The 27,861-nt window shown below is 41.0% G+C and overlaps 2 protein-coding genes and 1 pseudogene across 10 annotated transcripts in view; 2 read left to right on the top strand and 1 right to left on the bottom strand.

The window, feature by feature from the left end:
* The window catches only part of RALGPS2 (Ral GEF with PH domain and SH3 binding motif 2), a 133,960-nt gene that overhangs the window by 33,548 nt on the left and 72,551 nt on the right, over positions 1-27,861 (bottom strand). The window lies entirely within an intron of this gene.
* On the top strand, positions 232-22,640 carry ANGPTL1 (angiopoietin like 1). 3 transcript variants are annotated; one of them, XM_084772637.1, is made up of 5 exons: positions 232-712; positions 5,904-6,752; positions 16,246-16,439; positions 18,032-18,257; positions 19,898-22,640. In XM_084772637.1, the coding sequence occupies exons 2-5, from the start codon at positions 5,930-5,932 to the stop codon at positions 20,083-20,085; spliced, it is 1,431 nt and encodes a 476-aa protein (XP_084628763.1). In that variant the 5' UTR covers positions 232-712; positions 5,904-5,929; the 3' UTR covers positions 20,086-22,640. The 3 variants fall into 3 exon arrangements, with proteins under 3 accessions (XP_084628763.1, XP_084628762.1, XP_084628764.1); XM_084772636.1 differs by having other exon boundaries at positions 237-712; positions 18,032-18,302; positions 19,898-22,634; XM_084772638.1 differs by lacking the exon at positions 232-712 and having other exon boundaries at positions 5,906-6,752; positions 18,032-18,302; positions 19,898-22,635.
* On the top strand, positions 13,794-15,634 carry LOC311592433 (DNA-binding protein inhibitor ID-2-like; annotated as a pseudogene). The gene has a single exon. The product of its transcript is annotated as a DNA-binding protein inhibitor ID-2-like (transcript).

The raw sequence follows: 27,861 nt of genomic DNA, 5'->3' as shown, positions 1-27,861 counted from the left end.
CGTCTGAAACAGCAACATTAGAATAAGGTATTTAACCATTTCCCCAAGGCCGTCACAATTATTCTCTTAGGTGGCTGCTTCTGGGAAAAGTGTAGCAACTTACAGCTTGTAGCTGCTTCTAAAGTGGAATACTTTTTTTTTTTTAACAACTCAAACACTCTGTGGCAGGAGACTAAAATGTTTATTTTATAATTGCCTGCTGAACTATGATAGTCTGTTTCCAGATGGTGCCCTTCCTTCAACCTGCACACAATCTCTCCTTGTTCAGAGCTATTCAACCTCCCGCGGATCCAGCTTCCCCTCCCCACTTAGGGCTACAGAGAGGAAATCCTAAGGAGGAGGTTCCCACCCCCTCCTCAGGCTCCAGCACTTTGCTAATGACGTAATATGTGGGCTGAACTTGAGTCTACGGAGGAGAGGAAATCACTCTGGGGCACTGTGCGGACGGTCTGTCAGCTGCGGCTGGTTACCGCTCCACGCTGCAGCCAGCACAGTCACAATGCATTCTCTGCTGGATTAGAGACGGTCTACAGACAGCTCCAAATTACACAGGTGGCCTGTCAAAAGAGTTCCTTACTGCTTGGATTCAACAATCAGAAACAGAGATGCAGTTGCCACTGAAGTCAGAGACGAGTAAACGTCGACACTGATCTGTTAGAGAGCAAGGGCAAGGACGCAAGTTTCCGGATTCACTTTTGACCAGACACCAAAGGTATTTTAGTATTTCTTTTATATTTATTCAAAATGCTATGCCAAATGCATCATTTCCCTTTGTACTAGAAAGCCTGAGACATGCCAGGGAACTTTAGAAGATGCTGCTGATTTGTATCTCAAGGTTTTGCTTTGTATCTTTCTGAAAAACTAGTCACTAAGTACTTCACGATGGTTAATGTATTATTTGAGGTTCAAGCTAGTGTGTGACTATAGACTGATATGCACATGCTGGGGTCTGAAAACAAATGCTTTAGTGACACCAGAAAGTTTTTCAAGTAACTCATTAAATGCCTAAGGCTTATACAGCACAACAAATCAACAGCAGAAGTTGCAAACTAAAGAAAACAACTGTGAGCATGGTGAATTTCTCTTCTGAACGGTGTGCGTGCGCGAGTGCAGACACATATCAACTATTGGGATTCTCAAAGCATGGTTACAAAGCACAGCCGAGAACGGGTTGGCTGAGCGTTTGCAACACAATCTGTTACAGCAGGACAGAACTCTTGTGAGGCTCAAAGCTACTCTGGTGTTTTGTGTTAGGATTCATCACTTTAAAGACTGTCCTAAGTTTATCTACAACAGAAATTTCATTTTGGCAACAGATTAAAGTTGCTTTTAACTGGAATTACTTGGAAAAGTAAATACTGATACAATGGAAACGTCCTTCAAGGTCAGGATGAAGACGATTTAGGGCCACCAGGATTAACAACATGAACTCAGAAAATTTCACTACTTAAAGTACTGAAGGCCAAAGCCAGTCTTTAAAAGTCGTGGCAACTATACCTAATGGGTAGTGCATGCCCTCAACATTTTATCAGGGCTCTGTTAATCACGAAGGTCACAAAATCACTGCTCATCAACAGTAAGTGTTTACACCTACAGGCAGCCCAGCTGGCTATGCTGGGAGTGCTCCCTGACTTTTATCTTTAGTGGAAAGAACTGTCAACAAATGATGGTAACGCTCAGATTTTTCAACTTTGCTGAGACATTAAAACTCTCAATTCTGAGCTTGGTTATATACTTATTTTTCAGAAGAGTCTGATAAAATTTCCAAGTCATATTAGATTTGAAACACTGTCATCTCTGTTGCTGCTTGCCATGATTTTTTAAAGTAGGAGCTCATTTATGCTCGGGTCCTCCAATGCCTTAAGTAGGCATTTAACACAGTGTGTGCAAATCATAGAAAATGAGTTGTCCATTTTTGGGACACTTGCAGGGCTATTCTCAGATCAGTTCCTCAAACACAAAGACAACCAGGAAGGCCTTGTCCACCTAGTCAGTCAGTGCTTCTCAGCTAACTTCACTGCCTCAGGCTCCTCTCAGTGCACACAGCCTAAGACGTAAACCCAGGCTTTTATTCTTCTCATAGCTGGCACACAGCAACTGTGAAGAGAAACACTATTAACAAAATGAATACAACTGCACAGATTTTTTCCTTTTCTAAAAACCATCAGGCAAAGGTGCAGTTTAAGCTTCAGTATGCTGTAACTAAATTTTAACATTCTCCTGGGACCTAGGAAAAACATAACGTAAATAGAAAGGTTTTACGAGGTAATACAGATTTATGGATCTTTCACTTTTAAAACTGAACATATGTGGGAAACATTAAATAAGAGTATTTTTAGACAATGTAATAGTAAACAAAATTTAGAAAGCAAGTTCTTTGCTCATGATGTATCTAGTCTACTACTAAAGACCGTGTCTCCTAATTATGCTTTAAGAGACAATGAGATCATCACTGCTGAGTTAAGGAAGCATAAAACAAACACTACGATCGTAGGAGCTTTTTAATATCATCTTAAATCTTATTACTGATTTTTCTGAACTATAGTGACATAAGGCAGATTAGACCAAAAGACCAAAAATTATGTTTTTATTTTTAAATTTTCTTGTCTTCGTTATCTTATTTCCTTCTAGAAAAAATTTAGACAATTTTATGAGTCAAGAGCTTCTGTCCTATTATTAAAATCATACAGGGAGATTTAGCAAAAAGATATATATATCTGCCCAGAGTCTAATGTCTTTTATTTTATTTATTCCATTTTACTGTCCCTGTTTTTTTGTTTTAAATAAAATTACAATTAACTTGCAAGAACTTTCTGCAAATATAACTCCAACACTGTCATCAGTTTTAGTGCAGGAAACTCTTGAAGAGTAAAAGATGTTCTGTAACGAAGCAGTGAGTCCTCTGGTTTCTATTTCTTGGTGTCAGAAGGCACAGTGCAGAACAGGAGCTCAAGTCTTCACTGTGTCCTTCTGCCACCAGCCAGCAACAGAAGGCTTTGATGTAAATATTATTATTTCACCAAATAGCTCCCCAGCTCTTCCCCCATTTGTTACTTTTCACTCTCTCTCCTCTTTGAACACTAAACCGGACAAACCAATGAAGGAGATGAGATGTGCCTTAAGAGTGCAGCTGACAGCAGTCTTCAGAGCAGCTAAAAGCCCGTGTTTCACTAAGAATGTGTGTGTTTGTGTGTATGTATGTGTGTGAGTATGTGTATGTGTGTGTGAGTATGTATATTATGTGTGTTGGGGGTTGTAAATTAAATTACATAAACACCAACTGATGGAACACATATGGGCAGAAAGGAATGACAGCAGCAAAGCAAGGGGTTGTAGGAACAACCTGGATTGCAGCAGGGCCGACCTGTACGTGCTTTTGCATAACAAAGGGACAGGCCACAGGAAGTGCCTGCCTTTTGCTATCACAGACTCTCTATAACATAGTACAATCCCCAAGTCAGGCATTGGAATCCCTCCTCAGTGTGTTTGGTCCTCTGGGACTTCTCCCTTGTGTAGCCGCTTTTACTTCTCAGAGCTTTTATCTCTAGTGCTACAGAGAATGCACTCCTGACAGAAACAAGTTTAGAAAGTGGAGCCATAAAATGAGGAAGTTAATTAAAAGCATGAACCCAGCCAGAAGACTGTCTTGGCTCAAATTTAGGCTATACCTTTTAGCAACTGTGTGGCTACTGACATGGCACTTTGGGGTGCCAATTCCCGTGGAAATGAGTTTCAGAATCATCTACCCCACTGGGGTATGATGAGACTAGTTAATACGTGTAAGGGCTGGAGCGGGTGGTGTGTCCGGAGAGCATCACTAGGTATTCAGCTGTGTTCCTGCTGTGCTGTCAGTACTATGCATCACAAGTTGGGGTCTGACCTCTCAAATCAAGAGACAAGTTCTCAAGTGGAAAACTAGGTGAGAAAAGCCCCGAGGGTACCCAGTGCTGCTGAGGGTGTAGCCTGCTCATGAAGCCGATCACATGAAAACACTTTCCCATCCCTTTTCCGCTCATCTGGGAGTTAACTACAGAGAAAGAGAGAGATCCTGGCTCCTGCAAAGAGTTCCAGTGATGGACTCTAGAGAACAGGTACTTTTCGTCTGCCACAGCCAGCAGGACACTATCCAGGCACACATTCTGGCTTAGAAGTTTTGCTGCTACAGATACGATCTCAGGGCCAGGGAACACAATTTCTAAACCTGTTTCTAACATTAGTGTGTTTGGCCCTCGGCACATACGTGGGTGCAGAAAGGTTTTTTATGCCCAAATTGGTAATGCTTGCTGAAAATTAGAGATTATTTACTAAAATACAACCCGCTAGACTTTAACAGAAACACCCCCTGAACCACCTATAAGCTTAGAGCACACACATGTCTATACTTCAGGAAACACAATTACCCACAATGTCTATGAGTACCCTTCTATTCTTAAACCTGTCTCCAGTCCCAAAATCAGATGATGCAAAAACTGGTCCACTTCCCATTAGTCTTAAAATATTTGACTTGGTAGGTTAAAAAGAAAAGTCACAGTATTCATTGCAGAAGACCAACTTAACTGATCTTCTACTATTCCAATCTGAAACATGAGTGGTAACATGGCCCGGAGACAACCAAGTGAAGCTGTAATTATCATCTTATATATAGCATGTGCTATTTTCAGAGTTTTTGAGAGAGTGAGCTTTCTAAAGGAAAGTACTTTACAGGGGTCTTAAAAACTCTAATGGACACCACAGTGTGTCTTTCATGGGATGGAAAGTGATTGAAATCTCTTCAATGTGCTTGGGAGTAAAAAATGCTATAAAGTGGCGGCTGAAAGAACTGCAAGTTTAATAGTAAACTTAAGAATTCAAGTTAAATCCAGTTTACTAGTATCAATCACTCAGTTTTCCCTTAAATGCTACGGCAGTTTGAGTGAAAAAATGTCCTCCACAGGCTCACGTATTTCAACAGTTGGCCCCAGCTAGTGGTGCTGTTTGTGGAGGTTTAGGAGGTGTGGCCTTGCTAGAGGAAGGTCACTGGCTTTGAGAGTTTGGAGTCTCGGCCTACTTCTAGTTTGCTGTCTTTACTGATGTGATTTCTCAGCTTCCTGTTCCTGCCACCACACCTCCCCTCTGTCACGCTCTTATATCCCCTGGACGTGTAAAGCAGAATACACTCTTTCTCCCACAAGTGGCTTTTGCTCATTGTGTTTTATCGCAGCAACAGAAAATTAACTAAGTTCTTTTTACGTTACTGCTCTAAAAAGGATTAGCTTATATTCACCATATAAACTGAGGAGTTTTATAATATTTTTGTCCAAGTATATCATGTATTTTGACCATATTCATGCCCCATTATCTCTTCTAGTCCTTTCCCCAAAAAATCTACTTTCACAATTCCCTGTTTTCATGTTGTGTGTGAATGCCATATATGTCTATATAAAACCTAGGTTCCATATATAACAGAAAATACAAGATATTTGCCTTTTGGGGTCTGGACTATTTTCCTTATTAAACTGACTCCATCTATTTTTCTGCAAATGGCTTAATTTTGTTCTTTACTTACTTACTGTTGAACCACTGTGTGTATATATACCACATTTTTTTCATTCACTCTTCACTTGATGGAAACCTAGGCCATCAGTTGGATGCAGTGAATAGTGTTGCAATAAACAAAGATGAGCAAGTATCTCTGAAGTATGTTGTTGACTTAGAGCCTTCAGGCAGATTTCCAGTAGGGGAACAGCTCAACTATATGGCAAGCTCTATTTCTTGTTTGAGGAACTCCTATAGTGATTCCCACAGTGGCTACTCTAATTTATATTCCTACTAGCAGGGATAAGATGGAATCTCAATGTAATTTTGATCTGTATGTAAACTAATATTCTTTTTATGATTTCTCATCATCAATTGCTTTCCAAAAGACGCTGTGGTACAACTTCATTTCAAAATGAAGGCTTCTGTTTGGACCCTAAGTGTGCTCCTCTTCCTACTGGGCATTGGTCATTGCAAAGGAGGACAGTTTAAAATAAAAAAAATAACCCAAAGGAGATATCCCCGTGCAACAGATGGTAAAGACGAAGCAAAGAAATGTTCATATACATTCTTGGTACCTGAACAAAAAATAACAGGGCCGATCTGTGTCAACACCAAAGGCCAAGATACAGGTACCATCAAAGACATGATCACCAGGATGGACCTTGAGAACCTGAAGGATGTGCTTTCTAGGCAGAAGCGGGAGATAGACATCCTGCAGTTGGTGGTGGACGTGGATGGGAACATCGTGAACGAGGTGAAGCTGCTGAGGAAGGAGAGCCGCAACATGAACTCGCGAGTCACTCAGCTCTATATGCAACTGTTACATGAGATCATCCGCAAGCGAGACAACTCCCTCGAGCTTTCCCAGCTGGAGAACAAAATCCTCAACGTCACCACAGAAATGCTGAGGATGGCAACAAGGTACAGGGAGCTAGAAGTGAAATACGCTTCCTTAACTGATCTCGTCAATAACCAGTCTGTGATGATCACTGTGTTGGAGGAGCAGTGCCTGAGGATATTTTCCCGACAAGACCCCCATGTGTCTCCCCCGCTTGTCCAGGTGGTCCCAAGACACATTCCTAACAGCCACCAGCAGTACACCCCTGGTCTTCTGGGAGGCAATGAGATACAGAGGGATCCAGGGTATCCCAGAGACTTACTGCCATCTCCTGATCTGGCAACAGCTCCCACAAAAAGCCCTTTCAAGATCCCAGCAGTAAATTTCATCAACGAAGGTAAGTCATCACCTACTGGTCAGACGGGGAGGATGAAGACGCAGGTAGACGATGCATGCGACCATAATCTATCCTAGTAAGTCCTTGTTCTTGTGTGGTGAGATCATTCTACACGGTCAATCAAAATTTCACCTTTTTCAGTAATATTAGGATTTGATATAAAGTATCTCTCTTCTTCTTGCTCTAAGTTTGTAGGTGCTTCTATTTTTTTTTCTGTGAAAAAAAGTAGTCTTTCCCCCCAAATTTTTACAATGGAGGTCGCTGTCAAAGAGAATGACCCTGACACAGACATTACTAGATGGCTCTTTCTCCAAACCATAAGCTATTTCTGTTTTTAATCTGTTTTATACACCATACTATACTGGAGTTCCTCAGATCTGTTCGTTTGCCTCTCTGTTGGACCAGGTTTGGCATCTTGTGCTCATCGTTTTGAAGAATAAGTAACTAAGCCCTAAAATAATCATTTTCTCACCAACATTTTCCTGCTATAAGTAATTATCGTGACGACAATAACGCAGGCTAGTGTGGCGTACTCCTCTAATTACACCAATGGCGAGAGGGTCGGGCTATAAGGAGAAACTGTCTCAAAACAAATATGTATTTACTTAACACTTTAGAAAATACCAACCATCTTTTAAAAGATGCTCACCCAATAGCCTAATAAGGAGAAATAAAGTTAACATTTTAATAATCTCTTTATTCCTCTTATAAACAGATTAACCAATATTTGTTTACACTTAAAAAACTACTTTCTTTTCCAAAGATTATATTCTGAGGACAAATTTCTCCAAGTAAAACGGAGAAGACTTATCTATTTGGTACTTCCCACCTGTCCCATAAACACAGGCATCTTAATTCTACTCAGCTCCTCTTGTCTACGATTCAGAGCCAAGCAGCTAAGATTCAAATAACCCACAGGAGTAGCGAGAAGAGAGAGAGACAGTGTTCCCAGCTCTGTGATGGTGTGCCTGTGCCTTACTTCCTCAGCTACAAAATGAGTGGCAGTGTTAGGACTTGCCTCAGAGTTTAATACTGAATGTGTTTAGAGCAGTACATGACGCCCAAGTGCTGGTTCCTACCAAGAGCGTGTAACTGCTCCCAACAGTTATTCCACCACCACAATATATTCTGCACAGGCAATAGGCCTCCTTTGTACAGTATGCATATCCCATGCTTCTGCTCATCAGTTCTCTGAAAAAAAAAAAAGCCTCCTTTTCCTTTCATGTGTTTCCTTCGTAAAAACTTGTCCCAATAAAGCAAACCCACTTACTTCCTTTTAATATTCTGTGACTTCTGCCCATTGAAATGATAAGGTTGAGAGCAAACGGATGAATGGATGCTGCAAACTGAAGGTCCTTCTTGAAGCTCTTTATTGATACCCATGGGCCTCAAGTAGCTGTTTATATCCACAAATACCTCTACTGTCTGTGGTGCATGCATGTGTTGACTTATATTACCTTTATTTACGAATACCCACAGCCCATCTAAATGAAATGCCTTCTAAAATATAAGCTCCTTTCTGGCAGATGAACACTGTATCTCAACTGTAGGTACTGAAACATTCAATGATTTGATAACACGGAGCCTCTTAATGTGGTCAATCTAAAGGCCTCCATAAAAACAAAAGTGGTAAGAGCAGCAGCCATGCAGAGTATTACTAAATTAGGTAAATGATGACCATTAATTAATAATGCAAGCCCTTTAATTTTTAGGCATGTACAAAACTATGCACTGGACTTAGAAAGAAAAAAAAAAAAACCCCAACAGCAACAACAAAACAAAAACAACCAACAACAAAAAAACCCCAAAAAACCAAAATACTTATCTTTCCCATCCTTTTAAAATATGTTTTATTAAGCTTTTAAGACATGATTCATCAGTATAGTAGTTCCAATGTAATTTATAGATAAAGATAACTGAGGTACATTTTATTAAGCTATGGTAGGTACAATTACCGAAGTGTAGAAACAACTGCTGTCAAGTTTTCTAAGTAGATGCTGAAATTTAAGTCAATGGCATCAACAATTTTAGCATAAATGAAGATGCAAGTATTTACTTATAGTAAACCAAGAAAATGCTATACAGAATGAAAACATCAGTTCGTTTTATGTTTTTAATACACTGAGCTTCAGTAAAAAAGCAAAGCAAAACCAAACCAAACCTCATAGACTCAAGTGCGTTGGCATGCCCAATCCCCTAAAGTGTATTTCATTCTCATGAGAAAACAATGGTGCACATAGCCGTCCTAAGAAATCAATGTAAAAACTAAGGCATAGTGATAACTTTTCCACTATTACATAAGTGACCATTAACTTCCTTTAACCCTATAAACAAAGCTAAAGACACAATCAGCTGTATCTAACAAGTGCCATTTCCCTCACTACAGAAACTGGGTGAGTGACTGTGCCTGCTCTTTCTGCCTTGAGTAAGAATGGAGCTGAATGGACAGGATGCTGTAACCTGCCTCCCAGTTCTAACACCCCGATTCCTAACAAGTACGCAGCACTGGACAAACAACTAATAAGCCTATTATTTTATCTCTTTATATAACAGCCTGAAACTATTTTTACAACTGCGAGGAAAGTGTCTAATACTGTTTGGACATTTACACAGAAAGATTAATATAGACGGCTACCGTGCTTATACACGCTCTGACACAGACAGCTACTGTGCTTACACACGCTCTGACATAGATGGCTACCATGCTTACATACGCTCTGACATAGACACTACCATGCTTACACACACTCTGACACAGACGGCTACCGTGTTTACACACGCTCTGACATAGACGGCTACCGTGCTACACATGCTCTGACATAGACGGCTACCATGCTACACATGCTCTGACATAGACGGCTACTGTGCTTACACACGCTCTGACATAGACACTACCATGCTTACACACACTCTGACACAGACGGCTACCGTGTTTACACACGCTCTGACATAGATGGCTACACTGTGCTTACACACGCTCTGACATAAATGGCTACCGTGCTTACACACGCTCTGACATAGATGGCTACTGTGCTTACACATGCTCTGACATAGATGGCTACCGTGTTTACACACACTCTGACATAGATGGCTACCGTGCTACACATGCTCTGACATAGGCGGCTACTGTGTTTACACATGCTCTGACATAGATGGCTACCGTGTTTACACACGCTCTGACATAGATGGCTACTGTGCTTACACATGCTCTGATAGACAGCTACGATGCTCTACATGTAGGGAGTCATTCTATAGCCTCTCTATACATGCACGACACACAAGACGCACAATCTGTACTACCTACAGAGGTATTAAGGCAGCTACAAAATGACAAAGAAATTTTGTACTTTTCTTGAGTGGAGTATAGGAAGAGTCCAATCCTCCACGCAGAATCTAGCTTTCTGCTTTGAGAAGAATAAAAATTATATGACAGAAGATGAGTGAAGCCTACTCCAAGGTCATTGCATGCATGCAACAAAGGGTGATGGAAGTTTGGTCTTAGAAGAGGCACTTCCTGTCTGTACCCTCTGAAGCAACCAACATTTGAGTCAGAGGTAAATTTGTTTGATAATTCGCAAAGCAGCAAGTTAAATTTGAATCTTCAAAGATAAAACTGATGATATTCTAAAAGGAGTTTTATTAGAGAAAGAAGTTAATTATATATGTGTGTATATATATATATATATTTACTTAAAAACCTATCGTCTAATTCTAGAGAAATAAATTAAAAAGGCATGCAAGCAACAATGAGAAAATGTTTCTGCCAAGATCAAAAATACACAATGGGCTACTGGTATACTTAGAAAACCCAAAAACTGAGTTCTGGTATTTACTGTCTTTTCTAATGAGGAGAAAAGGCTGTTAATTTTACTCATGTCTTCTACAAAATAATTTCAACTAGAATTTCCTGAGGTTTTTTTTTTTCTTAATCAATTAAGGAACACAGATATTCAAACTATAAACACAAGGCCCACTCTCAACAATGAATGGATCAGTAAAGTTAAAAAATATTAAATTTTTATGCATTGGAAGTTTTATCGAATAAAAACTGGACTCAGATAACCTAGAATTCTATTTAATTAAACATCTAAACACCTATTAAAGAGCAAGAAAAAAAGATAGTTCTCTGGTATTTAACAAACACAGGTTAAACAAAAACAGGCTGATACATAAATCTTTATTCTGCTTCCAAATCTACAAAGTTTAGCCCCACGTCTGACAGGTACAACTCAGAGTGCTCTTGTCCCGGCTTCTAATAAGGACTACTTAGCCTAGCTTTGCCACCACCCCAAACCATAACATTTCTAAGCTTTTTATAGCAACTGAAATGAATCCTAAGGGCCATCTGTAAGAATGTTTTTGTGTAAAATGTGAATTGTCACAGCGTACTCAAGCGAGTGCACTGCACACCTGTGATGTCAAGTTGTGAGAGGGGAGCAGCCACAGAACATGGGACCTACTGAGACAGGAGCAGCATTCATGTGCATCGCTCATGAAGTACCTCATGTGCCATTAAGTACCACCAGGCCTTAAAATAAGAATTTACGATAAAATACCTCCTTAGACACCTTAACTTGCCTAAAAGTAGCCATTCAGGAACGAAACGTGGCTAACTTTAAAATTCCACCATGACTATTTAAAAAAGTACAGCCATCAAGCACATGATTGAGGCAGTCTCTGGCCCACCTGACAGGCTGTAAACATCATCCTGTCATTTATATTTCAGACGTAAGAAACTTATAACAGCAGTGTGAGGCTCAACACACTTCAGTATGTAGCCCACATGGGGCTTAGACGAGGCCCCTGAGCTCCCAATGCCTGACTTTATTCATTCCACTGAGCTTAGACACAGGAAGACAGCAAACTCCTGCTCCAGACTCAGCTGTTACCTCACACTCTTGCCGTGCGCTGTCCTTGAAACCTCATCCAAATGTGTAGGCGCACTGTACTGGAGCTAACCTTTTCTCACCCCTCCTCCCACTCCCACTTAACCTCAAGGTTGCTTTTCTATCTCTGGACCTGGAACATACTCTAGCCTGTATTAGATTCAGAAAAGATAATTCTTTTAAAATTAAAAAGAATTTTTTCATATGTGTGTTTTTGTGTGGCCAAAGGTCGACACTGGGTGTCCTTGCTGACTAATCCCCACCTTTGTGAGAAAGGAGGGTCTTTCATTAAATCTGAAGTTCACTGACTTGGGTAGACTGGCTGCGATCTTCCTGTCTCTGACCCCAAGTCGGTGCTCAGATTGCAGAATCGCCCAGCTTCTGTGAATGCTGGGCTCTGACTCAGTCCTCACACTGTACAGAAGGAAAGGAACAAACTGAGCCTCTCTCCACCTCCCAAGACAGGCCCTTCCTAGAGTAACAATATAAAGCTGAAGACATTTTGAAAATGACCACCCTCAGAAATCATTTAGTAACAAGTACCCACGAGTCCCCAAATGGGCTCAAACTGTGGCTACCCAACAAAAGAGGGCCCCTGCTTATGAACAGACAAATGCGTTACCATGTGTCATGCCAAGCAAATGACGTATGGGCTTGGGAGCCACTTTGCTTTTCCCTCCACTTCTCCCCATGTGCCCCACCCCCAAGGAAATTAAAGTGTTCATCCTATATGAAATATAAGTCTTCTTCTCTGGGCTGACCATGACACATGCTCTATAATGTGAAATTATTCTTATGTGACTAATGAAAAGAAGAAGGATGGCATTAGGATGCATGGGGTTTTGCAGCAGGATGCCAAGTATGTTAGGGCTAAAATTAGCTGTTATTTTTTTCATGTATGAATTTTCACAACTTGAGGGTTTTCAGTAATGTCTTATTTCTCTGTGGGAGAAATGACTATATTCTAACCTTTGACTAGCTGTACTGCATGTCTCAATGAGCACGCGTGTATTAAATAAAGCACTGAAGACATTTAGTACACTACTTCTGCACGTGAAGATAAGGGACAAAAGAGAAAAAGGTACTGACTGACAGGAACTGGTAGTTATGGACGTTAAGTGCTGTGCTGAAGGTTTTGAGCAGAGGTAAGGACAGTGCATACACCCCAATTCCAAGACTTGAGCTGCCGAGGCACGAGGCTCTGGAGATAAAGGCCTGTGTCCAAAAAGGGAAAAGAAAGAGAAACCTCTGAACACTGTGACTGAGAATGCCTGAATCCACTCATGGCTTGAAAAGACCAACGCGAAGCCAGACATGGCAACAAGGATAATGCTCCCAGCACTGCGGGGAGATTGAGATAGGATGACCGTGACTGTAAAGACAAGCTTGTACCTCACCGCCAGTCCAGGCCACCCTGGGCTACATGGTGAGAGTGCATCACAAAAGAAAAAGTACTGCAGCAAACTAGGGATCCAAAGAGGAAGGGTTAAAAAATATTTTTAGGCAATTATCCTTGAGGCATTCATAACAGACACAAAAACAAGAAAATCTCAGGAGAGATAAAAGGAGCCAATGAAACTGGGAGGTTAAAAAAAAAAAAGCTTTCCAGGTTACATATATATTTTTACTAGTAATCTACAGTGTAGATAGACACTGATAATTTTGAAAAAGTTATATATGAAATATAAAAATATGGAGTAGAGAATCTGATGCTCCCAATTTTTACAAATAGTTTTCCATTTCCTTGTATCTAAAATGGAAAGATTGGTTCAGTTACTTAACAAACTTGACTGATGCCCAGTTAAAACATGGAGACATGAAGTCTGAAGACCACAGTGTCTCCACCCTCAAGGGGCAATCCAGAGGAGGAGCTCACGTCCCAAGAGTCCCCTCCGACAGCAGAGATGCTGCAGTATTTACGTAATGAAATTAACTTATCTTAGTAAGATACAATGAAACAACTCTATACTCTTAGCATAATACATGTAGCACATTTCTCAAATTTTCAGTAATCCTCTTATAATTATAGAGCAGAAATTCTTTTAAGAACTTTGACTAAACTATTTTCAGACACTTAAAAAGTATACGTCAAAATTTAAAAATATTTAGTAAAAATATTTTTGACAAATGACTTAAAAACTCTCTTGTTTAAATATATCTTTATTTAGCATAATTCTTTCTTTTTCTTAGTTATAATTTCTGTATGCTTTTAAAATAAAAGTCTTCAAACACTGGTGCACAAGGATGCTCAGCAGAACTAGACTGTTTTCTCTAGGTCCTACAATGTACAAATCTGACCCTACACACGATTTAGCATCAAGTTTTTGTCATTTTTAAAAAGTTGGAAATCTTAACTGGCTAAAGATAGGATGTCTAAGAGGCAAGAGGCCATGCTACCAAACTTGAGAACCTAAGATCAATCGCAAGACCCCCATGATGGAAGGAGAGGACCTGCTCCTGTAGGCTGCCCCTGACCTTTGCACACAGAACAATAAACTCAGTCACGTGGCCTAGGGAGCACTAGGAGACAAAAGGGCAAACACTGCGCAGCAGCTCATAACATTTACCTGGGAGCAGGAGGAGCATGAGCGAGGGCTTACCAGATCACATGACCTTAACTAACTGTGCCTGTGGACATCGAAACCTGTCATGGGTTACTGGCAGCTTTAGCCACAACTCAGTATCTTGGCAAAATATTTAGACCAACATTCTGACTATTTTTCCCCCTTAGTTTTAAGACAAGGTCTCCACTGAAGCCAGGCTGATCTGGGACTTACTATGTTTCCAAAGCTGACTTTGCACATGTGGCAATCATCTGGCCTTAGCCTCCTGAGTACTGGGATTGAAACTATGTAGGTAGCATTAACACCTGGCTTGACCTGTATTCTTTATGGATATGAGAGAGTTAAGATTACTTCAGGGGAGGGAAAACAGCCTGTCGGACCACAGCTTGGGCACCAGCAAAGTGCTGGTGGATGACCTGATGAGCCTGCTGTACCCATGAACGACTGCTACTGCAAGCTCAAGGAACTGGTGCCCAGCATCCCGCAGAACAAGAAGGTGACCAAGATGGAAAGCCTGCAGCATGTCATCGACTACATCTTGGACCTGCAGATCGCCCTGGACTCCTACCTCACCATTGCCAGCCTGCACCACCTGGGCAGAACCAGGCATCCAGGACGCCACAGAACACCCTGAACACGGACATCGGCATCCTGTCCTTGCAGGCATCTGAATTCCCTTCTGAGCTTATGTCGAATGATAACAAAGTACTCTGTGGCTGAATAAATGGAAAACGAGTTGAATGGACCTTTTTAAAAAGAGAAATGGAAGGAAAACTAAGAATGCTCATCTTTCCCAGGTGTTCTCCAACCTGGCCTGCAATACTGTTATTTATGAGAGACCTTCAATGACCTTTCTACAGTCGGAAGGCTTCTTATATATTATTCCCACCGTGGGGGGCGAAAAACGTTAAAAATCACAAGGAATTGCCCAATCTAAGCAGACTTTGCCTTTTTTCAAAGGTGGAGCGTGAATACCAGAAGGACCTAGTATTTGGTTACTTAAATGAAGTCTTTGGTCACAAATGGCCTTTTTGACATGAGCCTACTGAATGGTGTGTGTGTGTGTGTGTGTGTGTGTGTGTGTGTGTGTGTGTGTATACATATATATTTATATATATATTGAGTGAAACCTTGTAAACTCTTTAATTAGTTTTCTTGTATAGTGGCAGAAATACCTATTCCTGCATAAAAATGTAATGACGTACTTATGCTAAACTTTTTATAAAAGTTTAGTTGTAAACTTAACCCTTTTATACAAAATAAATCAAGTGTGTTTATTGAATGTTGATTGCTTGCTTTATTTCAGACAACTAGTGCTTTGGTTTTTTTTTTAATGATGCTATGTTATAACTGAACTCAAATAAATTCCAGTTCAAATTTATGTAGACTGTATTAAGATTATAATAAAATGTGTCTGATGTCAAAAGAAAAAGATGACTTAAGGTTAGGGGGTCCCATTTCCCTTATTTCAGGCCTTCTTAGCATGCAATGAATGAGTGAACTGAGTATGACTGAGTTTCCAAAAGGGAAACACAGTACTTAATGCTGCCAAAGCTTACTAGACTGCAGAACTCCACTTCCACTAAACACACAAAACTCTGTGTGTGCCCTTGCAAAGTTCAGATATTATAAACCTGGTACCAGGGAAATACGTTATGTTAATACCTACAGATGAATCCCACAGCATTTTATAAGTATGAAAAAAGGCAAAGCTGGTACAAATAAAGTCATTCAGCAAAGGAAACATCTGTTCAATAGAAAAGACAATACAATACTCTTCGTTTTAGGAGGGCAAATTTATAAAATACAAAGCAGAGAGAGGGAGATGAAACAAATTAATGCTTTGAATAGTGGCACTGATGTCACCTTTCATTTAGTTTTAATATATATTTTAATTTTAGTATAATTTTTATAGAGTATTATGCACATAGCAGATAAAATGTGGTTATCTGCAATGAAAGACGTTTAGTTAAGAATCTTGATTTAAGAACTATTTTGTTACCTATCTTTCCCATTTCTCAACACGCAGTATTTAAATTCCAGGACCATTTAAAGACTGTCAGCAAGCAAAAGAAGCAGGGCACTCAGCCAGCGGCATTTACATGATCAAACCCGAGAGCAGCAATGGACTGATGCAGCTATGGTGCGAGAACAGTCTGGATCCTGGGGGCTGGACTGTTATTCAGAAAAGAACAGATGGCTCTGTCAACTTCTTCAGGAACTGGGAAAATTATAAGGTAAGTGAGTGAGTTCAGACCTAGGTAGGCAGACCCAAGCAGGTCTTGCAACAGTGACCACACTAGGCAGAAAACGAGACATGCAGTTAAAACCTAACTATCCTTAGGGGTTTCATTATCTAGCAAAAGGGTTTTTCTCATCTCTAGCTACACAGCCAAAGCTAAAATGTGAAAAGAAAGCTAAAGACATTCTTTAAAATTCTCTTTTGGGCCTGGATAATTTATACCTTCATGCATTTTACAAAGGTAACTTAATTCTACTTTCAATTAAAAATCTATGTGTTTACCTGTGTGTGTCTGCTGCCTGCATTATGTATTCACCATGTACGTGCAGTGCCATGGGGGGCAGAAGAGGACGTCGCACGCCTCAGAACTAGAGTTACTGGTGCTGTGAGCTGCCATGTGGGTGATGTGGGTCGAAGCCAGCAAGTGCTCTTAGCCACTAAGCCGCCCCTGCAGCCTGCCAACAACACCTTCTAATGCAACTGCTCTTTGTTTATGAGCTGTGTAGCATTTAAGCAATAACAAAGTATACAACCTTAAAAAATGATCCTTTCTCTTGAACTAATTATTTTTAATAACCATGCTTTAAGTTTGTATCATGACATGTACTTCAGGGCATGAACACAACCAGATTTCCAGATAGAACCAGATCACGTGATATCATTTTAAGGAAGTAACAACTAGTCTGCTGGCAATTCTGATGTTCATAATGGCAATCTGTGAGTGACATATATCGCTATATATCGTCAGTTAAGGACAGTAGGCAGGGAAGAGCAGATCTTCTAGAGGGCTGACTCCTTGTTCAAAACTGTGAAGAAATCCTGTGCTTACTCACTCTTAGGTGGAATTTTACTGGCAGTTAAGAGTGAAACATTAATATATCCAGATCAGAAAGGCTGGAAAATTCTCAGCAAATAATTGCTACAAATGGGGTTGGAGTGTGGCCTCCTTGCAGTCTTTCTGAAGACAAACTTTCAGTGTTACAATGAAGTTTACTAAATCTATTTTGCTCCAAGCCTCCAATGTCAAATGCTTATTGAAATATGGTAGTCCTTTTCTTTCAGACAATAATTTACAATTTTCACAGGGTGAACTATAAAAATTACTATAATATTTCTTATTTTACTTATCGTAAAATGAAAAATTATTTGTTCTGTAATACACTATCATTTTGAGTGAACAATGGTCATGATGTTAGGTACACTAACATTTATGCAATATACAGATGCTTTCAAAACACACATCTTTGGCTGAGGGTGTGATCAGGAACCTTTCTGAAGGACTGAGTTATTAGTTCAGTCAACATTTTTAGTAGCTATGAATAAATGTTATCTTTTACCTCTACTCTTCTTTGTAGCATCTGAAGCTACATAAATTAATATTGACATTAAGATAAAACAAAAGAAAGTGACAACTTAGAACTGAAATGGACTTACAGAAATAAGGCGGTCTACCATGGAAGAGTCACATTACCCTAAAATGGACAATGTCCTCTTTCTACTCAGTGTTTATGAACTTAGTGTGTAGCTGTAGCAACATTACCCTCTATACACTTACCTATGTGTTCATGCTTCTGTGTTTATTAACAGAAAGGGTTTGGAAATATTGATGGAGAGTACTGGCTTGGCCTGGACAATATCTATAAGCTTAGTAACCAAGACAATTACAAGCTGCTGATTGAACTGGAAGACTGGAGTGATAAGAAGGTGTATGCGGAATACAGTAGCTTTCGTCTGGAACCTGAAAGTGAATATTACAGACTGCGCCTGGGAACTTACCAGGGAAATGCAGGGGATTCTATGATGTGGCACAATGGTAAACAATTCACCACACTGGACAGAGATAAAGACATGTACACAGGTAAAACAAACACACACGGCTGTACAATCACCATATTCTATGCATCAAATACAACCAAATTACTAAAGTATACTATATGTTTCTCAATTCTCAGAAAGGTAATTCTGGACACAGTCAAAGGGAATATAATAGAACGTGGTTTGGGGGATTTCTAAGGCAACCGCAATGTTCTTTGGGAAGAATAAGTTCTGGGGGAAGTAAAACACACAAACCCCAAGCTACATCCACTTGGAAATGGAACTCTCCCTAACACTCATACACTAGCCGGGCTCGGACCATGTCAGAACCTGTAGATGCGGGAGGTTCAGTGGGAAACTGACTGGCTGCCCTTTGGAGGTTCCTTCCCTCCAGAGGAGACAAAATATTTTACTAACTAAGTGGTGATAAATATTTTTAGGAAAATGAAACCAAATAATGTTCCAAGTTTCTTTTTCTGTTGCTGTAAGAAGCAACTTCAGGGGCAGGGAGAGGCTGAAGGGGTTCACTTCAGCTCACAGCCCCAGTTCCTCACAGCAAGGAAGTCACGGCAGCAACAGCTCCGGGGAGTTGATGGCATTACAGCCACAATCAGCAACACAGAGCAATGAGAGTATAAACGGTGGTGTTCAGCACGCTTTCTGTATTCTTATGCTGCCTAGGGAAGGATACTACCCACAGCAGTCAGATCTGCCTACCTCAATTAACGTAATCAAGACAATCTCCGAGAACCTGCCCATGAGCCAACCTAACCTACACAACCCCAAAGAGACTCCCTTGCCAGGTCATTGGAGTTTATGTCAAGTTGGTGATAACACTAACCATCATATTAGGGAACAGAATATGGTAGTCACCAGGCCCTGGGTGAGCTGTCCTGAAAAGGTTCTTATGGGATGGATCTTCTGAGTAAAAGCTTATGAGGACTGAAAGAGGCAAACCATGTGCTGTGTGGCATAACAGCATGTCTTGGGTGAGAATGGCAGAGAGACTGTCAAATGCAGCACAATGGTAGAAAAATCACTTGAGTAGGAGGAGAGAGAAATAGTTTCAAAACGGAATTAGACCATGCATATACTTTTAAGTTTAATCTCTTATGTTTTTAAAACCAGGTCTCTGTACTGATAAAAGAGATAACCATGGAAATGAGTTAATTTTGTATTTAGCTAGTGCCTTACCAAGTAGCACATTGGGCACTATTTTAACTTATTTCCTGCTGGCAGAAAAGGAAGAAGAGAGAGACAGGACTGGAAAGCATACCTTTCTGTTTACAAACAAGTTTAATTACAAGTTGGGCTATTGCTAGACTTCAATTTTCTCTCAAGCCCTGCCATCTTCCTTAGTCAATCCTGTCTACCTCTCTTTTCTCTTTCTCTTTGTTATCACAAATCTGCATTTATTTACTCTAGTCTGCAGAAAATGAAATTATTTAAATGTTAAGTGGGGAGGGGGAGTAAGATGAATAAGGGTAATTAGAGTGGTGTAACTAGAGAAAAGAAAACCAAGATAAACACTATTGGAGCCAGTCACTCAAACTGCTCCAAAGAAAGCGCACGCTCTGACAGTTTGCACTGTGTCATATACGGAAGGATTCTATGTCAGTGTCTGCATTTCTCCTGCAGGAAACTGCGCCCACTTTCATAAAGGAGGTTGGTGGTACAACGCCTGTGCACACTCTAACCTCAACGGAGTATGGTACAGAGGCGGTCATTACAGAAGCAAGCACCAAGATGGAATTTTCTGGGCTGAGTACCGAGGCGGGTCATACTCCTTGAGGGCAGTACAGATGATGATCAAGCCTATTGACTGAAGACATGCAGTCTCCAACCAAAGCTCACAGAACTTCGCTTTCCAGTTCCCCAAATGTAAACATTATATGTTACTTTGCACAATTTAGTTATAAAGGTACAGTTTGTAAAATAAATTGTACTGTAACTGTAAGAATGTATCTGTGAATTCAATTCCACTTTCCTTCAATATGCTACAGAAAATTATCTGTATGCAAATCCTTGTTATTTTAAAGTTATATTGACTGAATACAGGTAAATGTAAATATCTACCATGATGTAAAACAAATCCTAGCTTTATTTTGAATTAAATCCAAATACATGTTCAAGATACTTAATGATTTATTTAAAAATATAAGATTGCTCTAACTTCCAATGAAAAAATAATTTTAAGATTTCAGCCAAATAGTTTGTTTTATTTATGAAAATACAGACAGGAAATTAGAGAAAAATCTCTAGTTTTGCCACTAGAAAATATGTTTTTCCATTGAATAATACTTCAAAATAAAATTTTAAATTGAATCTACGCTTTTCACTTGCAATGATTTTCCTCCAATAATTTAGGACACAAAGTACAAAATGTATCACTTAAAAAATGTATAAGTAACACTCTCATTACTTAAATGGGAGATGCATAAAAACAAATTTATTTTTTGACATTCATGATATGCTAATATGAAACATCTCCTGGTACACATTTATATAATGACAAAAGCAGTAGGATACTGGTATCACAAAAACAGAATTGAGACTTTAAGTGACTCTAAAATTAGACAAAAACTTGAAGTTTTATAATAAAAAGTAAACTGAAGGATAAGCTGTAACCTAATATAGCTTGAGATGAATTTTCACTCATGTTCACTGAAAACTGAGTCATAAGTGAGAAAAGAGTGATTCCCTTACAAAGCTATGACCACCCACGGGAAAACCAAAAGGCCAGCTAAAAATGAGCTCCCTAGGTTATCAGTGAGGTTAACTGTTAGCACTAGCTGTGCTCCCACAGAAAGTGGCAGGAAAGATGAAGTAATCACCTGACCTCAGGTTCCAAAATTATTGATGTAACACATGATACTAATATAGTTATAGTGCAGTTCTCTATAGCCAGGCAACATGCCCTTCCTTGTGTTGGCTGGTTTCTTTATCCGTCACATACAAATCTTCATACTCTTCTGTATTAAAAAATTAACTTGCACAGTTGGTGGAGGTACACACCTTTAATCCAGCACTGGGGAGGCAGGGGCAGGCGGATCTCTTGAGTTCAAGGCCAGCCTGGTCTACAGAGGCAGTTCCAGGACAGCCAAGGCTAACACAGAGAAACTCTGTCTCGAAACAACCAAAACCAAACAAAAGAGTCGACATACATTGCGTCAAGTACAGATGGTTAAATGTTAGTTGCTAATTTCTGTTAATGTGCAAAAAGGCTAAAACAAATAAAAGAGTGTCAACAGTGGAAATTTCGCTTATGGCTCGCACTGACTTTTGAATATCTGCCTTTATGTTTTTTTTTAAAGCTTAATATGCTCTTTAAAAACATAAACACAAGATGATGTTAATTCAAGAAGATGTAAACACAACTTCATCCTCAACTGATTTATATCACAAGTCTTTGAAAGTAGCCACTCTCACAACAGTAAAGAGAACACCAGTGGAACTTTAAATATATTTAAGAAGAGTGAGAGTGAGAGGGATTTGAGGAAAGAGAAAAGGACACTACAATACTGACTAAGGAAAAACCTACACTAGGTGCATCTGCTAGGTGTTTGTTCTCAGAATCCAGAAGAAAATGACTAAATGTGTACTATGACTTAGAATACAATATGTAATCAGCATTCAGCAGGCTCCATGGCTAAGGGCACCTGCTGCCAAGCTGTCGGTGCGAGTTTGCTCTCCAGATCCCACATGGTACAAGGAGAGAACCAACTCCTCCAGGTTGTCCGCTAACTTCTGCATAACCTCCCAATACAAATGAGTGAATATAAAAACTCAGATAAGTAAAATTAATCCAGAGTGTGTATTACCTACCAAGGAAATAAAAATGCAGTAAAGTGCTTAAATGATAAACGCCTACATGTTTCTCACCATTAGAGATTTTCATATCATTATCAGTGACTTCTATATAACATTTCATCAAAGGGAAAAGCCAAGTATTTCTTTAGTTCCTTATAGAAAGAGCTATAGGACAGGAGTGGCAGCGTGAGCTACTTGGTGGTAGGTTGCCTAGCATTTGTGAAGCCCTGGGTTCAATCTCCAACACCAGGAAGGTAGATTTTACCCATGTTGTGTACCTGCAATCTCTGCATGGGGGCAGGCGATGACGTGGACAGCCAGAATGGACAGACAGGAAGATCATGAACGCAAGGCCTGCTGGCTTACATACACAACAATGCCACGCCTTCCAAAAGCCTGAACAACAACAAAGGTTGCAAGAAGCAGGTCCTTGTTGAGATTACCTTACTACACATTACTAAGAACCATAACCTTAAGAATTGCATACACCTGCCCCTAGAACTGGCTGCGGTGTCACCTGTGGGTCCATAATTGGCAAAGAGTAAAGAGGCTATGTCTACGCTCGGTGTTCTGACCTATGAACAACTGAATGATTAGTAGCCTAGCATTCCCTAAAGAAAGCAAGTCTGAGACCATTACCAGTGCCATGCCTCACAGGCCCCGCCCACTCCCAGGACCCGGAGCAAGCCAAAGACATGAAAACCCCCTGCCTGGGACTGAGGGCCCTGGGTGGGAGTAAGCCTAAGACAGATGACCCTCACCTGGGGTCACTCAGACGGGCAAGGGAGGAGTGAGACCGAGATGACCACCAGACTGGCACTATTAGCTTGGACATGGAGCTAGCCTGAGATGCCCACCAGCCGGGCCCTGCGAAGGCCTGGAGGAGCCGACTGCCAGAGATGACCCCTGCCTGGCACCATAATGCACAAACGGGGCATAGCAGTCCTGAGATGAACCCAGACACTCAGAGACCTCTGGGCACCACCAAAGAGAGAAAGTAAATAATGGAGAAGTGGAAGAGAAAACGAGAAACAGAAGGATGTGGTTGCAATGAAGAGGCAGAACTGGAGACTGAGGGTAATGAGAAACAGCCTGCTGTGAATAGCCAGTGATGTCACTTGGGACCATGGTGGGGTGCTGGCCCATGCTGCCACCAGGGGCCACATCTGGGTCTGTGGCCCTGAAGTAAGCAGCAGGGGTCTGTTACCTCCAAAGGCCAGGCAGAGGTCCCTGGTCTGGGCTCCCGCCTGGGGATATACTGATGTCTGAGGGCTGTGCAGAACTGGTCCCACCCTCATACGGGCATCAAGGGAGATCTGGCCCTGGTGGAATGAGAGCAAGAGAGCTGTCATGACCCTCATCACCTGCAGCACTCAGGATAATGGGCCCTGCCCCTTGCTTGACCCTGGTTGTGGTGGTAGGGACATGGGTGAGCTGGGCCCCCAAGGGCATGAGCACAGGCGATCTGGCCCTACCACTGGTCTGCTGTGTGGTGACATGAGTGAGACAGAGATGAGACGCCATCCTCACCTACAACAGGCAGTAGAGCTGGCCTCGAGGTCATCAGGGCGGGAGAGCTGGCACTGGCTCTCATCTGCTACAGCACTCAGAGGATAGCAGGCCCTGCAGCTTGCCTGGGCAGCACAGAAGAGCTGGCCCTGGATGTGGGGGTTGCTGTTGAGCTGGTTCTAAGGGTGTGAGTGTGGGAGAGCTGACCCTGCCTCTTGCCTGCTGGGCAGTGGCATGGGCAGATGAAGAGACATCTCCTCCCTCCCTTGTTGCTCACCATCTACAGCAGGCAGGAGAGCTGGCCCTGTGGTCACGAGAGGGAGAAAACTGGCCAAGACCCACAGCAGCTGCAACACTTGGGAGAGCAGGCCCTTCACCTAACCTGGGCAGCAGGATAGAGCCGGTCCTGGTTGCAGGGGTTGCTGTTGAGCCAGCCCCAGGGCATGAGAGCAGGAGAGCCGGCAGGCTGACAGCCCAGATACCCCTCAGGCCCAGATCCATGGCTGTGAATTGGCCCAACCCAACATCTACCCCATCGATGAACTGCTGGAGTGCATGATGGGGCCAGTCCTACAGATCCAAAACTACAGCATCTCCATGACACAGGGCAACAACAGGATATCTGAGAGGAGTCCCAGTGGAGTTCCAGTTATCATCAGTGTGGTAGAAGCCAAAGGACTCGTACCAGACCAATGAGTCACTGCAATCAACTGTCAACAAAAGGGTATACTGTGGGACACACTGTGACAAACTACAGCTTCCACAGTGAGATTTCTTATCCTCTGTTGGGAGAGGGGAGGCTGTAAGGATGGAGGGTGGGTATGAGGGGAGGGGAGATGAGGGGGATTAGGGTGCATGATGTGAAATTCTCACACACACACATACATCAATAAAAAGAACTGCATATAGGATAGCAGATATTTCTTAAAACAACATTACACTAAAAACTATATTCTAAGATCAATCTCTGAAAAAAATATCAGATAGCTTAAGGAGGTAAGTTTAAATTTAGGTATGCCTTAAAATTTTCATTAACTCTTGTGATAGGTTAAAAATTACTATGAGAAACAATACACATCTCCTCCAGCACAGGAAACAGCAATTCGAGAAGCCTGGCTTTCAGCCAGATTCCTTGTTATGAAGGCCACGCTCAGTAGCATGTACCCTGGGACAGAGCTGCTGCACTCTCAGGTATGTGTCTACTAACAGCCCTAAATATGGTGCTGAGCAAATACAGCTGCCAGCTGAGGTGTGCGTCCAAAGAACTGCAAACATGCCCCATCAACACAGTACTGCATCACAACAGAGACTAAAACAAAGTTCCCACAACAGCTGAAGGGGCCAGAAAGGGATGCTTTGACTCAGCAAGTATCTATCAAATATTTCCTTTTATTTACATGCTAGCACTTCCCAAACCAAACCAAACCAAACCAACCAATGAACCAACCAAACAACCCAAAGACAAGTAAGGGTTTACACATGCGGGTTGATGGGGAATCTATTACAGAGCAGGGAGTGGAGGGGAATGTAACACTACATTGAAAAAAACAAAACAAAACAAAAAACAAACAAAAAAACCAAACCCCCCCCAAAACAAAAAACAATCATCACACGAAAATGTGCCATTTCAGTTGAAATTTAAAGGGGGACGTGGAAAGCACTGTCTCTTTAAGACTGAGGGAATTTTTATCTCCACACATCAAGACAGTTTACTTGATGTCTAGAAAGGAGCTGGAGAGTGTACAGAGGCTTCTGCGGTTGGCTTGCCCGACAGTGTCATGGCTCACTCGCTTTCCGTGCTGAGAGCACGCCTTTTCTAATCTGCTTGTGCTACTGCATTTTTCCATTACATGAATTAAGTAGAAATGAGGTTTAGAATATACACATGAAAAAGTATTTACCATGTTTCACAAAATTAAATTATTTTTGAGCAATGTTTTAGTTTTCTCTCTGAAGCAAGGCAGAACTTCCACGCCAAATTCTTCAATAGGCCCCTTAAGATCGCTCTCCAGTGACAAGGACAAATGAATGCTGCTAATGGTTTTCAGACTTAAAGCAACAACTCTCATATAAAACAAATTTTTCCTTGACATTTGCCAAACTATTCCTCTCTAGACAAACTGGATCTTTGTTCTAAGATTTTTGATTAAATTGTCCAACTCACCACTTTTTACCTTGAATGCAAATCAACAGAAGAGACCATTTTAAGGGAAGATGAGTAGAGTGCCAAGAAAGTATTTTCTACTTCCTGAAATTTAGTCCACATTGAATTACTGATACTTTTGGCAACATGGAAGAATCTCATTACTATGTAAATCCCTAATACCCCTTTAGAAAAATCTTTACAATGAATGGTTGGTTTTGGTTACTAACTTAATGTTCTAACTTCAGTTTTAAAAATGCATTAGTAGTGTGTGTGTCAGGTGTCCCTGGCAGGATGTGGTCCTGGACACTGACCTAGTCTTCAGGACTGTGATACAGGACTGCGAACGCCTGCTGAGCCATGACAGCCCTCAACACAGCACTGAAGACACTGTAAGTTTGGAACACCTCTCCGTTATGAAACAGCTGCTCAGCCATCACCCTTTCTTTCTCTATGCACTACAGGTGCTTTTAGTTGATTACATCTTTTTTCTAAGAATCTCTACAGACAAAAAGGAGAAAGGGAAGCATTTTGAAAATTGAGTATTAGCTCTCAAACATCTCCAGCAGGCTCGGTCCCATCAATGAACAGTATATTACAAGAGCCTGTGTTTTGGAAGCTGTTCTAAGTCTATTTTCCATAAATAGAGAAGGATTTCAAAACCAAGGAAAGTTAAATCCTGAAAACTCAAGCCCTGAATTTTCAATTTTTTAAATTTTCAAATGAAATTAAAATTTAAAATGCCAGTATAGGATGTAAATTAGCAGTACATCCTCCTTCAACATGTTTCAGTACTAAAGATCTAAAATGAAAAAAAAAAAAAAGATCCAAACATTTGTCTATAATGTGACTAAGTAGTCAATAAGTCATATGTGGTTTACTTCATGTTGTTGTAAGACAATCAAGTGTAAGGGTTGGAGAGTTGGCTCAGTGGTTAAGAGCACTCACTATGCAATCCTGAGGATAGGAACTTGGATGCCAACATCTGTGTGGTGAACTAGGCATCTGGAAATGTCTCTAACTCAGACTGACTCCAAGGGATCTGACACCCTGTTAGGCACATATGTACATATATACTCAAGCAGAATGTGCACACATGCAAGTGCACACACAAATTAACTTAAAAACCAAACCAAAACAAAAACATATATGCTTTGACAGATTAAGCTTACTCAAAAGGTTCGCTACATTACCAGAAAAGGACAATTTTCAAGAAGGAAACTAAAGTGAGTCATAATTACTTATGCGATTAGTTTCATTTGTCAAGTCTATCAAATGTTTCTGTCAAATGGTCCATATCTTGTCCTTCTAGAATAGATGCTCTCCACCAAACAAAGTAAGAATGAACCACATGAGAACTCCCAACGCATAAAGTCACGTAGATGCTTAGACACATGGTCTCAGCAGAATCCTGCCAGCCCCCACCTTGAAAAGAAAAAAAAAGTAACAAGCCTTAATCTGTAACCCAGACTGGCCTCAACCTCACGATCCTCTTGCTTCCTGACTGCTAAGATTATATGTATGTGTCACCACATTCAACTTCTCTTTGGTTTTTAATTATTAGACATATGCATCTCATTTTCCTACAGGATATGAAGCAGAGGAGGCGGCGGCGAAGCGTAATAAACCGCAGGGTTGTATTTGTGCCCTATTAAATCTACAAGGGAGGGCAAAGTCCATCTTATTCCTTGTTGTGCATCTAGCACCAAGCACGGGGCTAAGTAGATGTTGGTGTCAGCTGAGGCACCGAAAGAAAACTGCAGGCTGTAGAGTTGAGTCATGCAATTTTCCACACAAGTACATTTATTATTTTCAAACAGGTAAAACAACACTGCTGAACAATAGGGAAAGTCAGAAAGGCAGCATTCACTAGTTCAATGGACAGCGATGTCCTGGCAGGCTGTGATGGTGCACACCTCTAATGTCAGGCAGAGGCAGGCAGATCTCTGTGGGTTCCAGGCCAGCCAGAATTACAGGAGACCCGTCTCAACAAAACAATCTACTAAGCTGCTTACTCTTGTAATGTTCGGAAGCACATCATGGTGTTCAGATGAGATTAGCAATGAACTGAAATAGAAGGCGGGATGGGAACCAGGCTGCAGGACGGTGGAAGACCGCAAGCACACTTCAACACGGAGTC

This window comes from Acomys minous, assembly GCF_964271855.1.
Source record: "Acomys minous genome assembly, chromosome: 1".
NCBI classification, from domain to species: Eukaryota; Metazoa; Chordata; class Mammalia; order Rodentia; family Muridae; genus Acomys; species Acomys minous.
Note: the sequence above shows the minus strand (reverse complement) of the source record. Positions and strands in the feature narration are given on the sequence as shown.